This window comes from Chenopodium quinoa, unplaced genomic scaffold (genome assembly GCF_001683475.1).
Source record: "Chenopodium quinoa cultivar QQ74 unplaced genomic scaffold, ASM168347v1, whole genome shotgun sequence".
Lineage (NCBI taxonomy): Eukaryota > Viridiplantae > Streptophyta > Magnoliopsida > Caryophyllales > Amaranthaceae > Chenopodium > Chenopodium quinoa.
The window spans coordinates 279686-294782 of record NW_018742558.1 but is presented as its reverse complement, the minus strand read 5'-3'; the positions used below and the strand labels follow the sequence as shown (position 1 = coordinate 294782).

Genomic DNA, 15097 nt, shown 5'->3' with positions numbered 1-15097 from the left:
ACAAGAATTTTTCCCCAACATGATTTTTATTAATATTTATTTGCAAATTTTGGGAATATGGTATATGTGGAAAAGTGGAATTTACTAATTTAGTATTACTATGGGAGATGGTGAACAAAGATGAAGAAGAGAGAAAGTTAAAAATTCTCAAGACTTACAAAAATGGAGAGAAGGGGAGAGAAATCTCAAAATTCATTAATTAGTAAGGAAATGCAGAAAGCTAAAATGTGTAAGAAAAGTTGGAGTACAAAATTACAAATTGGGTAAGAAGGTAAAAAAAAAAACATTTTGAAGGTAAAAAAAGTCCATTCACTATTTATAAGAACAATCTTATACGGAGTACTTTTTATAAGGTAGGGAAGACTCATTGAAAAAAAAAAAACCAACTCCGTAATAACATTGTATCACTTCGAAATCAAACATTTATCTGGTTTCTCTCTATTTAAAATCAATTACTCTTTATACAACAAAAATGAAATTCGGTTGACCTAAAGTATATATATGTAAATAATAAATCAATTCCATAAATTACGGAATATAAATAACAATCAATTTGTTAAATTAAAGAGGCAATCATTTTGAATTTTTTTGCTCAAGTAATTTATATTTGTATGCAATGTTCAATCTGCACTTTTTAACCTTTGTATTTAAACCGTGCGTTGTAGCATGCGAATGATGCATGATACACGCAAATGTTTGATGAATTTTCATCTAAAAACCAACCAAACGATAGAATTCAAGGAAAATTTGTCAACTGCAGATATTTAAAGTTTGTATTTTGCGCATTGCAGTCATTTAATTAAAAAAATTTCAAATTGTAGCCCAAAAAGTACTAATAACTTGTTAATTGCCACCCAAATTGATTTTTTCATCGATTTGCGTGCTGAATAATGTTCCATAAAGGTTTTAGGGGTCATTTTAGTCCTTCAGATTTCGAATCGAGCTCGAAATTAACAATAAATAACGTAATTGACTCGTTTTGCGCATAAAAAAATGGGAAAATTTGATAATTACCACCATCTATAGTAGGCAAAATTGGAGTTACCACCTCAAGGTTTTTGTTTTGTTTTTTTTTTGTTTTTTTTTTTTGTGTAAAAAATTACCACCTAATTTTTTCCAAAACTTTTTAAACTCCCACATGTTTGACCAATGACGTCATCATGGGGTCTAATTTCGCGTTTTCCCTCTTTTTCCCTTTCTTTCATTCTCTCCTCCCTCGAATTACCCTATTTCCCTTGCCCAAATTGCATGATTTAATTGTGTTTTCGTCCCAATTACTTGTTTAATTGTCCAATTTTCATTTTATAAACCCTAAATTTTCAATTTTAGCAAAACCCCCAAATTGATTACCCCAAAACCCTAATTACACTATTCAATTCAATTCGAAATAGGAAAGATTGTAGAAATGTAAACCTAATTTGAGTAATTGAAATCGAATTTCAAAGAAGAATTCGAAAAAAGGGAGAAGGAAGGCAAGGAAACAGGGGAATTCGAGGGAGGAGAGAGGGAAAACGCGAATTGAGCCGATGATGATGACATTCGTCAAACAGGTGAGAGTTTAAAAAGTTTTGGAAAAAAACTAGGTGGTAAATTTTTTTAAAAAAAACTTGATGTGATAATTCCAATTTTGCCTACTATAGATGGTGTAATTATCAATTTTTTCTAAAAAAAATATATTGATTTGTGTGCAACTATATTTTTTGCCATAAAAACGAGGTGCGTATGTTAATTTTTTTTTCGCCAATTCCAAACTCAATTGGGATAGTTTAAAACTAAAATTACCCCTAAAATCTTGACAAAACTTTTTTTTACACGCATATCGATGAAAATTGAATTGGGTGATGATTTACAATTTATTACGTAGTAGTACTTTATGGCTGCAATTTAAAGTTTTTTATTTTATTTTATTTTATTAAATTTGTACAGTAATTGTTTTTCACATGACTATGGCCTTGTTTGGCAAGTGGCTGTTGGCTGGTTGGCTTGGCTTGTTTGACCAGCTGGTATGTTTGGCTGTTTATAATGACTTTTGAAATTGACTGTTAAAACTAGCTGTTTATAAAAGTGTTTGGTAAATTAATTGTTGGTAGTTGACTGTTTATTAGATAATTTGTGGGCCAACAAGCCAAAAGCCAACAAAAAAGCTACTCAAAGCAGTTTTTTCATTTTGGCTTAAAAGCCAGCTTTTTCACTGGCTAAAAAGCCAATTACCAAACACATTTTATAGCTGTTTGACCTCATAAAAAAACCAAAAGCCAACAAAAAGCCATTTACCAAACATGACCTATAATTTATAATATACAAAATTTAAATTGTTGTAATTGATAAATTTTTCCTAAAATATTTATGTGTCCAAAATTTGTAAATTAATCGGAAAATTCGTAAGTCTTCCATACAGCTGACTTGACTCACGTCACAAACCCAATTAATTCTCCACGTCTAAGTTAGTATCACTAGCCAATAACACATCGCCACGTCCTCCATCACAAAGATGAACCGTCAGATTCTCCACGCTGTCACCTTCTAACCAATGAAACCGCATGATACGGTGGCACCTCATAGGTCACGTGACCTCCCTACCTCCTTTTATCTCCAGTTTATATAATCACATCACATTCCCCACAACAAAACATAAGATTTAGAAATCACAGAAGTGAGAGAAACTATCAAGAGTATCAACTATTCAACTGTGTGAGTGTGGAAGCTACTAGAACAACTTCCATTTGGTAGCCATTAACGATGAAGAAATGGACTCTTACGTCCCTCCTTTTTCTCTTATGCCTCCTTTTTCTTCTCCCAGATCAAGGTATTTTTCTCAGATTTTGATTTAATCATCATTTTATTTGATCAATGTAATAAGATTTGGTATGAATTTTGATTTATTTACTTTGATCCGTTTATCTGATTGATTAATGTTGCACATTTGGATATAGTTTTGAATAAATGTATGAGATTCGCTTGATAACTTGATAAATGTTGCAAATTTTAGTATGAATTTGAGTTTATTTGTATTTTGATCTGCGTAATAGCTAGTTAATGTTGCGCATTTTTTTGTATGAATTTGAATACTTTGATTCGCATTATAGCTAGATTAATGTTGCATTGTTGTACATTTAAGTGTGATTTTGAATATATGATTGCTTTGATCCGATGAATATATTGATTATTGCAGCAACTTTTCAGTATGAATTTGAATTTCTGTGTAGTTTGATACATTTAATAGAATGTTGCACATATTATGTATGAATTTGAATTTGAGAAATGGTGGATCTGGTTTATTTAGGTAGGAATATACACGCGAATGCCGAAGAGGATTCGGATGAATTACCGAATCCACCCAAGATTGAGGATAACCTTGGAGCAGTTCCTCATGGATTATCAACTGATTCGGATGTTGTTAAAAGGTTTCCTTCATTTTTGATTTGATTCTGTTTTTTTTGTTTGGATTTTTGAACTGTTTGTTGATGATTGTGAGGGGTTTATGGATTGTAGGGAGTCGGAATCGATGTCGAAAAAGACGCTTCGCAACACTGCGGAGAAGTTTGAGTTTCAGGCTGAGGTTTCTCGGCTTATGGATATCATTATCAACTCTCTTTACAGTAACAAGGACATATTCTTGAGAGAACTTATCTCCAATGCTTCAGATGTAAGTGGTGTGATCACTGTCATTATTTTCTGTATTCAAAAGCTATGACTTCGAGTTTTCGATATCTTGTCCTTTTCACTTGATGTGTAATTGTGGTGCAATTTCAGGCATTGGATAAAATTAGGTTCTTGTCACTCACTGATAAAGAGGTCCTAGGTGAAGGTGACAATGCAAAGCTAGAAATTTTGGTGAGTTTTTGTTGTTTATTTGTTGTCTCTTTTTTTTATTGTGTATACAATGGTTTTGGTGATTGACCTGTTATGCAACAATCACAGATTAAATTGGATAAAGAGAAGAGGATTCTGTCGATTCGGGACAGAGGTATAGGAATGACAAAAGAAGACCTTATTAAGAACCTCGGGACCATTGCAAAATCTGGCACTTCAGGTATACAACAATCTTCTTTTGTATTTTCAATATGTGGAATAAATGTACCGTCATATTCGAATGTGTGCTTTACAATTTGGACAAATGTTTATGCTATGTGAATGAAGAAGACTGATTCCACTGCCTACTATTTGATACAGCCTTTGTGGAGAAGATGCAGACAAGTGGAGACCTTAACTTGATTGGGCAGTTCGGAGTTGGGTTTTACTCTGTTTATCTTGTTGCTGACTATGTTGAAGTTATCAGCAAAAACAACGATGACAAACAGTGAGTTCAGCCTTCTTGGCTTGCATTTAAGTCCCCACATATTTGAATATCTGTTGCTTTTACTCTTGCTCATACCTGACGAATCTTTGTTATCCAGACATGTTTGGGAATCAAAGGCTGATGGGCAATTTGCTATTTCTGAGGACACATGGAATGAACCTCTAGGTCGTGGTACCGAGATTAGATTGCATCTTCGAGAAGAAGCTGGAGAATACTTGGAAGAAGCCAAATTGAAGGTTTGTGTACTATTTTTTGTTTTCGTTTTATACTTAACAAATATGATAGTTACTTTCATTCATCTAATTGGAGTTACCCAAGTTGAGAATGGCAAACTGAAACTATTGCTTCGTTGTACACTATTTTTGTTCCTTCCACACTACGTAGTAGTATTTTATTTCTATATCTACTTTGAAGGAAGTGTTTTCATGTATGAGAATTGCATGCTATAGTTGTACTCATCTTTGTCACACATTTAATTAGCATTTCTTCTGAATTCTGTTTTATGCAAGTAGATTTTTAGACTTTGTTGTTAGTGTTGATGCATTCTCTTTCCATAATTATCACTATGCATTTTTCCATTTCAGACTTTATCTGTTTCATATTTCTTCCTCCTTTTTCTTTGAGGCATAACTGAATGATCTTGACATCTCAATATTGTGATTGTTTCTCTTTCTGGAGGTTCTTTTTACTCCTGCTGTTTCATCAAACTATTTTCTCAATTTGAACAATTTCTGTGTTTGCTGCTCGTTTGGCTTTTTTTTTTTTTTCGAGCTCATGCATTTGTAATCTGGGAACTGTCTATTGCAGATCTATTTGATTGAATTGTTGGTTAATTTTGGTTTATGGCTGTTTGATCTACAGGATTTGGTGAAAAGATATTCTGAATTCATTAATTTCCCCATTTATCTTTGGGCAACCAAGGAAGTTGAAAAAGAGGTTCCAGCAGATGACGATGACACGAGTGATGAAGAGGAAACCAGTATGCATTTTCTTAAATAACTTTGTGATGATTTAATGTGGTCTATTTCTGAGTTTGAAGAAGATTAATGTTTTAAGGTTTTGTGACTGCTGAAAAACAGCTGAAAGCAGTTCCGAGGAAGAATCTGAAGAAGATAAAGAAGACGAGGAAACTGAGAAGAAACCAAAGACAAAAACAATCAAAGAAACAAGTAATGAATGGGAACTTTTGAATGATGTGAAGGCCATATGGCTACGTAATCCAAAGGAGGTTACTGATGAGGAGTACACAAAATTCTACCATTCTTTGGCTAAGGTAAGCATAATTTTAGCTTGGGGTTTGTATTCTGTAAGGTATCCATTATTAAATGGTGTCCAAATATGTGTCGTATAGGATTTTGGTGATGAAAAGCCTTTGGCGTGGAGTCACTTTAATGCTGAAGGTGATGTTGAGTTCAAGGCTGTTCTCTTTGTTCCTCCAAAAGCTCCTCAAGATTTGTATGAGAGCTACTACAACAACAACAAAGCCAGTGTCAAATTATATGTTAGGCGAGTTTTCATCTCCGATGAATTTGATGAGCTTTTGCCCAAGTATCTCAGCTTCTTGCAGGTAATGAAAGTTCTGCAACTGGTTTTGTAATAGCTTAATTGTTTTTAACATAATTCTGATGATGCTGTCTTTATTTCCAGGGACTTGTTGATTCGGACACACTCCCACTCAATGTGTCACGAGAAATGCTTCAACAGCACAGCAGTCTAAAAACAATCAAGAAGAAGTTGATAAGGAAGGCCCTTGACATGATTCGCAAGATTGCAGAAGAGGATCCTGATGAAAATGATGGCAAGGATAAGAAGGGTAAGTTGTTTTTAAAATTCAGAACACTTCTCTATGCATGGAGTAGATTGTCAGTTATTCTGTAATTCTGCTGATTAACATATGTCGAAGGCTATTTTGAATGGGACAATGGGTTGATCAAAAGGCTACTCCAGCATTATAAATATTAACCCCACAAATAACCTGAGCTACTTCTATTGGAATGAAATAAATTATTAACTCTAATTACTTCCACTTTTAATTTCTTTGCTGCTGCCTTCCTAAAATATCATTGGTTTAATCTTTATTCCAGATGTTGAGAAGTCTGATGATGATGAGAAGAAGGGTCAGTATACAAAGTTCTGGAATGAATTTGGCAAGTCAGTCAAACTTGGAATTATAGAGGATGCCACAAACAGAAACCGTCTGGCCAAGCTTCTAAGATTTGAGACGTAAGTTATTGAAATTAAGGCTTTACTGCCTTTAGAACATATGGTTGTCATGTCTCTCCTCTATGGAACAATTTTGCTAACTTGGCTCTCTTCTTGAACAGTACAAAGTCCGATGGAAAATTGACTTCCCTTGATCAGTACATCTCAAGAATGAAATCTGGGCAGAAGGATATCTTCTACATAACAGGTACCAACAAGGAGCAGTTGGAGAAATCCCCATTCCTTGAAAGGCTTTCAAAGAAAGGCTATGAGGTAACCAACGAAACTTGTTAACCTTTGCTTTGATATGGATTGCCTTTTCAGCTTCTGGTTTTACTCTAAACTATTTTGTTAATGAACGTCTTTGTGCTTCAGGTCATCTTCTTCACTGATCCTGTGGATGAGTATTTGATGCAATACCTTATGGACTATGAAGACAAGAAATTCCAAAATGTTTCCAAGGAGGGTTTGAAACTGGGCAAGGACTCTAAAGACAAGGAGATCAAGGAGTCTTACAAGGAGCTGACTAAGTGGTGGAAAGGGACTCTTGCTAGTGAGAAGGTGGATGATGTCAAGATAAGCAACCGTTTAGCAGACACTCCTTGTGTTGTTGTGACTTCGAAATTTGGGTGGAGTGCAAACATGGAGAGAATCATGCAATCGCAAACACTCAGTGATGCTAATAAGCAAGCATATATGCGTGGTAAAAGGGTTCTTGAGATCAACCCTAGACACCCTATTGTCAAGGAGCTCCGAGAGAGAGTGGCGACAAATCCAGAGGTAAGATCATGTAAAACTCGTTTTCTTTGACATGTTTAATATCATGGCACGGGCCATGGGCATAATTGTGCATATGTAACTTGTAAGGTAATAAACTCATAGCAAGTATAAATCCAAATCTATTTGATTCATACAATCCAATATCACCTCAACCTTCCCCAAAATCTCCCTCTGTATTTCCACTATTCCTCAAAAATGCCCCTTATTTCACCTCCTCAAAAACCTCCTCAAAAATGCCCCTCGGTTGTTTTTAAACGCAACCATATCTGATATGGGTTTTTATCACCCCCTATTTTCCTTCATTTTTTTCGGTGTGTGTGTGTGGGGGTGTGTTAGTGGAACAGTGGCTGTGAAATAATGTATCCTTATCACTCTAGTGACTGCCTATGCCATGTCCTTTTTTGATGATCTTGGTTTATGTCGCTAGTCTCAGTTCCTCATCCAAATTAACAAAACATATCTTGATTGAAAATGGTTTGTTCATCACTACATTTATGTCTGTTGCAATCTCCCCTTATTTCCGTGGATGGGATGCATCAGAAAGCTAAATAGTTTTGATCAATGTTCTTTGAATTTTTGTTCTTATTGGCTATCAATTTATATTTCTACCAACTTTTTATATAGGATGACAGCGTCAAGCAAACAGCACGGCTTATGTATCAGACAGCTCTCTTCGAGAGTGGCTTCTTGCTAGATGACCCGAAGGATTTTGCTTCTCGTGTCTATGATTCTGTGAAGTCCAGCCTCAACATTAGCCCTGATGTAGCCGTAGAGGAAGAAGATGACACAGAGGAGCCTGAAGTCGAAACAAAGGAGGATGATTCTTCACCCAAGGAAGAAGCTGACGGTGTGAAAGACGAATTATAGATGATTTAAATGCCACTATATTGATCATATCATAGGCCTAAAGGATCCGTCTTATTGAGTTTCTGATTACCGTCACCAGGAAAAAGAAAATTCACTTTAGAATTCTGTAAACATAATGAAAAGAATTGTCTCAGTCAACATAGTAATATTAGAAGTAGACCAGATTTTTTCGGAGTTTTAATGGCTTGTCTCATTGTCTATGTTCAATCTGTTTATAGGCCATGGCCTGTTTAGAACATACTCGCGGAAGTTGATTGCATTCGTATGAAATTAGCCTCTAAGGAGGAAGTAGTAAATTATACTTTTTTTTTTTTTTGACGGGGAAGTAGTAAATTCTATTTAAGTGAAAGGTAAAATGAAAGTGAACAAAGATGAGCATTGCCTCCCAAATCAACTCGATAACTCTTACATGAGATGCAATAAATCTATTGTCAATATTATAAGATTTGAACTGAGAACCTGATAGAATTAGTCACAATAGAGTTAACAGCAAATAATCTTTCATAAGCTATAGAACACATTCCTGCCTTGTATAATACTCCCTCTGTTTTTAAATACTTGTTTCATTTCTATTGGACACACATGTCGATGCTAATCTTTGATCACTAATATCTTTAATTATCAATGTACCCACAAGACGGTATAAATCACAAACATTAGTCAAAGTAGGATAAATGAATAGTGCAAAAAATAGAAATGGATCAAGTATTTAAAAACAATTGGTCAAGTTTGAGAAACGAATAAGTGAGTACATTGAACATGGCCAAAATAGAGTGTAGAGTCACGTTCTTTGTTTCGGTAATAGGTAATCAGGCTTCCAATTAGGACCAAGCTTTTCATGCAAAGGGCTAAACTTAATTCTTAATCAAGCATATAATAAAAGTAAATAATTATTAAACAATGACCAAATTAATTAGTGATGTTGATAACCAAAATCTAGAGAACAATACAGTAAATAACTTTCATTTTTATCACAAGATAGACATTCATACATGTCAGAAACATGGCTTACAAGCAACAGAAACAAAGTTGATCACATACTAATAGATTAAAGCTGCATATCTTACATAATAACAATATGCATTACCAAAAGATTTACTTAGAAATTCAAGTAACAAATTAGCAGACTATTAAGCACAAGTTAAACGAGACTAACTATTAATACTTCCATTCAATTTTCTGATAGTAGTTACAGTAATCCTGTCCATGATAGTAGCCAGCAAATCAGTAAAATTTTTACATTCAACTTATATTAGGTCCTGTTCACTTCACCTTAAAAAAATAATCAGTAAAAGTGATTTCAATTCAGTAAAAATAAGTTTATTTCAGCAAAAATAATTTTTATTCAGTAAAAATAATTTTAGTTTAGTAAAAATAATTTTAGTTCAGTAAAAATCAGTAACTTCAAAGAAAAAATAGAATAGAAAATCATTAAAAATAATTTTGGTTCAGTAAAATTAATTCCAGTTCAGTAAAAATAAATTAAGTTCAGCAAAATTAATTTCAGTTCAGTAAAAATAATTTTAGTTCAGCAAAAATAAGGCGAAGTGAATGGGGTCTTATATTCGTTCTTTAAAATTACTGATTTTTACTGAATTGAAATTATTTTTACTAAATTGAAAATAATTTAACTCAACTGAAATTATTTTTACTGAACTGAACTTATTTCTACCGTACTAAAATTATTTTTACTGAATATTATTTTTATAAGGTGAAGTGAACAGGGCCTAAACGTGAAAAGTTAAGGGCATGTTGGGCATTTGTAATGTGAACAACAATGATTTTTGTCAGAAAACCAAAACCGTGCAATATTTTTGAAATATCCTTAAAAGAAAATGGTGGAATATTAAAATAACAGAGGAAGTATATATTAAAGTAGCTAGGCATTGTAACAAATCTAACAATATCAGAGGAAGTATATATTAAAGTAGCTAGGCATTGTAACAAATCTAACAATATTAGAAGTGAAATGCTAAATACCGCCATCCAAATTTATCGCAAACTGACAATCGGCGCCAATTTTGCTTGAAATGATGGTAGTATTTAACACCCCCTAATCATGTTAATAAATTATATAGTAATACCTTCGTTTTATTTTTTTTTTTGCAAATGTGGAATATTTTATACCTCTTAAATAATACCCCAAAGTTGCAAAAAATATGAAATGAAGGTAGTAGTAAAAAAAATAAAGTCAAAGGTAACATATAAACATATAGTGGAAAATCTCAAGTGATGCATTGAAAATTAAAAAGATTGAGAAGGGAAGGAAAGGGTGAGGGGGAGAATATATGTATCAAAAAATAACATACACTTTCTTTTGCTGAGAATATATATATATATATATATATATATATATATATATATATATATATATATATATATATATAAACTCCGAGATAGGGCCCCAACCTATCAAAGAAAAGAGGGCTATGAGGAATCAAACCCCGTCACATAGGAGAGATGGAGAGACAGAGACTAACCATTCCTCTATCTCCTCATTCCTCAGAAGAGGAGAGATAGACTTAAGAGAGAGGCTAAATGGGTTGTAACTTATTTTAAAAGCGTTTTCAATATCATTATTCCATTTAACTTTTGTAGTTGAATCTTAAACCTATTGATTTTTTGGGCAAATAGTACATATTGATATTAAGAAATACAGAAAACAAAGACTACCAACAATCTACAATACGCAAAAATTCCAAAAAGACACTTGCGAGCAAACTTTATTCAATCCAAGTTGGAGTACTTGAGATCTTGCATCCGCACTAGGCCCGCGATCACGCTTTGCACCCACACAAACTGCTCAGCAACCTATAGATAGTCTAGGCCGATCCACCAAAGAACTCATTTTTCTAAACCGTGGATGAGAAATAGGTTGTTGAAGCGATTGACTCGAAGGCTTGGCATCTAAATGTAAAGTAGAGAACTGAAAACTGAAATCACTAACTTTTCCCACCAACTTATGTGAATTGATTGGTTAACGGTTAGCCAAATTGTTAGTACTGACGATATGGGTGTCTCATCCATAGGACTATCACTATAGAAAGAGCAATCATGCACTCCGAACTATTGTGCGCCACGAGAGAAAGTGAGAATCTCTATATTTTTTGGAGGGATTTTCTTTGGTGGGGTAATCACCCAAAAAAAATAGGTTCCATGACAGAATTTATTCTTTGGTGTAACTTCTCTTAGACCACTTACAACAAAGATGAAATTCTCTTCTAGAATTAATTTTTTGGGGTTAAATAACACCCCACCAAAGAAATTCTAGAGATTTTGTGAAAAAAATCTCAAAAAAAATCTCCTTAGAATTTTTTTTCTCATATTTTGTCTTGCTAATTTTGATGTGGCCCAGAGAATGTTGAGAGAATTTTTAGGTTTGTTGGTGAAATAAAAAAATTCTTTATTTAAAAATTGGAGGTGGATGAAAGGGAATGGAAGAGCAAAAGTGAGGATTAGGGAATTTTTTTTCCTTCTTTGATAAGAGTCTTCTTATAGTGGCCATCAACTAACCAACCACCTAGGCATTACGATTTGAATTATACTACTCCGATTTTTATTATTTACAATTTTGGGTATTATTTGTGAGTTATAAAATATTCCAAAATTATAAATAATACGAATCGGGGGTAGACTATTAAAAACAAAAATGATTTACACATTTTTCAATATATATCATAAAATAATTTTTTATAAGTGGTGAAACTTTGAGTAGTGATGGACCACTACCAGGTATGGGCTCGTTGGGCCCATACCAGGGGCAAAAATGTAATATTGCGTAAAACTTACCCATGTTGTAAAAATGTAGTCTCTCTCCACTCAATAACAGTATACAAATTAGGAATAATAGTATACAACCCAAGAATAACAGTACACAAACTAATAATAACAGTACAAAAATCAGTAATAACTGAGCATCGACAAACAGGTACCATCGTCAAATTCGACCGAACTCAACGATTTCCAGCATAGAGCTCACTGATTTTAATGGCTACCATCGTCAATTGCGACAGAACTCAACGATTTTCGGCATAAAACTCACCAATTTTAATGGCTAGAGCCATAAGTTTGTGTCTCTCGTTTTTTGTTTATGTTTTTTTGGGTGATTTCCGTTGATTTTTAACGGAGGTAGTTGCGAGGTAGTAGCTGTTGGAGTGGGTTTCTGCTGTAGGAGGTGAAGGTGTGATGGGCGGAGGTTTGGCCGGCAATGGGAACTATCCATGGAGGTGGGTAAAGGATTTAAGGGAGGAAGAAGATGAAGAGGAAATGGAAAAAAAGAAAAAAAAAAAAAAAATTATATTGTGGTATTGGGTAGTATTACCCATACCTGGTAGTGGGTAATACTTACTCGTGAAACTTTATAGCAAACCATTAAAAAAAAAAAAGGAACTCACATTCGAAAGTCCAGAAACAGAGAAAATATTAAAAACCAAGATGAGTTTGCCTCCATTTGTGGCTCTGAGAACAGATTTTAACAAGAGGTTTGTAGCTCTTGTAACAAATGGTGGTCGAAAAAATTGTCTTGAGATGTCTCCAGAAGCTGAAATGGTGGTGAACCCAAAAGCTAAGATCGCTGTGGAGCGTTCTACCGGTGGTCTCGTGCATATACGAAGCACTTTCAACAATAAATTTTGGTGCAGGTGCTTTCTGTTTCTTATTACTATAATTTTTTTCCTTTCTTTCTCAAATAATAGTGTATTAGTGTGTGCTTTGTTGTTTTTAAAATGAAATTATATTTTAAAAATGATTTAGTTTTATTGAATTGCATTTTGATTTTTATTCTGAATATGCCTCGTTTTTATTGGTATAATCTGTATTTGGCCTAGATGACCTAATTTATACGAAATAATTTGGACTAAGACTGAAAATTACTAATTATAGTATGACTTATTTTATCGACATATTTTTCACAATTATTGACACATTTCAATAATTATTTTGTTTTTTTAATGTTAGATTTCAATTTTTCTTTTTCTTATTTTATATGATTGATTCCATATGAGACTAACATTATGTAACGAAGAGAGTATAAAATATGTTGTTAAATACTCTCTTCGTTTTAAAATACTTGATTCACTTTTCTTTTTCGACCGTTTTTAAATATTTGCTAAATTTCCTTATTTGGAAAACTTTTACAATATTTAATTAATTTCTCTCACCTAGTGGACCCAACATAAATCATATTTTCATATTCTCTCCTCTAATTCTCTCTACTACTTTTGCTTTTTATAATTTTTTATTTTTTCATATACTCCACCATCTCTATATATTATTACTTTCCCCAATTTCTCCTTAAAATCCGCGCATGGAGAAATAAAGCTAGTATTTAAAAACCGTGGGAGTACGAAATAAGTATTAATATAAAGTTTGATATATAACCTTTTTAAAACTTGTATGATAAATGAGAAAATACAAGTTGATATCTGATATCAACTTGTATTGTTAATATCGTGGGTAATTCGGTCTTTTTCTCAGTTTAATGAGGGTCACTGTGGTCCATGCGAATAATCCAACTCATTTCCCGTTATGTCAACCCCGTTCTAAGGGTTCAAAGGAAAAGTCGTAGTTAACGGAGAAAAAATCATTAACTCAAACTCGCCACCCACCATCTTCAAGCTTAACAGTCGACCACCACCTGCCGCTTCACCAACCGACCACCAACAACCTTTAGCTTCACTAGTCCACCCCAGACGACCAACGCACGACCTCCCTTTACCTTCACCAGTCGACCAGCGCACATTCTTTAGCACCACCAGCCGACCGAGCACCACTATTCGATCCTCGTAACACCACAAGTACGAGCTAACCCCTTCCCTAAGGAGTTTGTATGGGCCCAATTTTCATAATTTGCTACTAGGGTGTCTATTGTTTGGTCGGCCAGTCGGCCGGCTGCTTTTGATCCGCGAAGGTGGTCGATCTTGGGCATAGCCATGGGAATGGAGGAGAGCGAAGGAAGTAGTAGCCATGCGAGGGGAGGAGAGAGAAGGAAAAATTGGCCATACTGATTAATCACCGCCACAACCACCACCACTATACCCACCACCATTTATCATGAGTTCCCGCCGAACCAACGAAAAAGATACAATTTTACCTTCTTCAACCTAAGTTTGGAGCAATTTCATCAACCCACGAAGCTTTCTTCAAGCTCGATTTTCGTCAAATCAAACCCCAAAGTTGCTCCATTGTTAAACCCAAATACCATTGCTCGAAGACACCTACCATTTTGGGTTTAGCATTCCCTAGACCTGGCAAATGGGTCATTCGGGTCGGGTATGGGTCGGGTCATTTCGGGTCGGGTCAAAAGATTATCGGGTCAAGTTCGGGTCGGGTCATTTCGGGTTTCGGGTTGATTTCGGGTCGACTGATAATCGGGTCGGGTATCGGGTCAACAGTTCAGGTCGGGTCAAGTTTGGGTTGGATCAGTTTGGGTCAGGTCAATTTTCGGGTCGGGTCAGTTCGGGCCAGGTCAATTTTCGGGTCCAATTTCCGGGTCAACTTCGGGTCGAGTCAACTTCTAGTCGAGTCATATTCGGGTGATTCATTGGGTTAAATTCAACTCTTGAGATATATTTATTTATTTTTTGACGAAAAACTCACTATATTTATTAAGGCTATTTTTTTCATGGATTATAGTAATTGTTTGACTTTTATTAATTTTTTTTTTGTGTGTTTAGAACTTTAGGCTAAGAATCACTTTCAGGATCTCCTGAAACTAAGAAGAACTAATTGAGTTATACCTCACTCTCTTATTGATCTTAGATTTAATACGTACTCTTATTATCATTGTCATTGTTGTAATAATTTCTTTGAATTATTCTTGTACTCCCTTCGTCCCAAATTACTCTTAACGATTTGACATTTTGCACTATTCACACATCTCACTTTGACCATCTTTTTTAGCTATTATATGAAAGTCAATGTAGTCATGTAAGATGTTGTTGGGTCTAT

General features: G+C 34.4%; 1 protein-coding gene across 1 annotated transcript; it reads left to right on the top strand.

The window, feature by feature from the left end:
• The first annotated feature begins 2621 nt into the window (after positions 1–2621).
• Positions 2622–8356, top strand: LOC110720567 (endoplasmin homolog). Its single transcript, XM_021899601.1, has 15 exons — positions 2622–2806; positions 3284–3404; positions 3493–3646; positions 3754–3834; positions 3922–4033; positions 4174–4300; positions 4398–4536; positions 5162–5279; positions 5380–5573; positions 5652–5867; positions 5948–6113; positions 6385–6523; positions 6625–6775; positions 6878–7282; positions 7907–8356. Exons 1-15 carry the CDS (start codon positions 2740–2742, stop codon positions 8147–8149), a joined length of 2433 nt encoding a protein of 810 aa, XP_021755293.1. The 5' UTR covers positions 2622–2739; the 3' UTR covers positions 8150–8356.
• The last annotated feature ends 6741 nt before the right edge of the window (positions 8357–15097 follow it).

What these genes read in the sequence shown, in the direction of transcription:
- LOC110720567 (XM_021899601.1), top strand. Translation starts at nt 2,740, where the DNA reads ATGAAGAAATGGACTCTTACGTCCCTCCTTTTTCTCTTATGCCTCCTT. An exon ending in ATGCAAAGCTAGAAATTTTG is followed by an intron (nt 3,835 to 3,921) that starts GTGAGTTTTTGT and finishes CAACAATCACAG; the next exon opens with ATTAAATTGGATAAAGAGAA. An exon ending in TGGAAGAAGCCAAATTGAAG is followed by an intron (nt 4,537 to 5,161) that starts GTTTGTGTACTA and finishes TTTGATCTACAG; the next exon opens with GATTTGGTGAAAAGATATTC.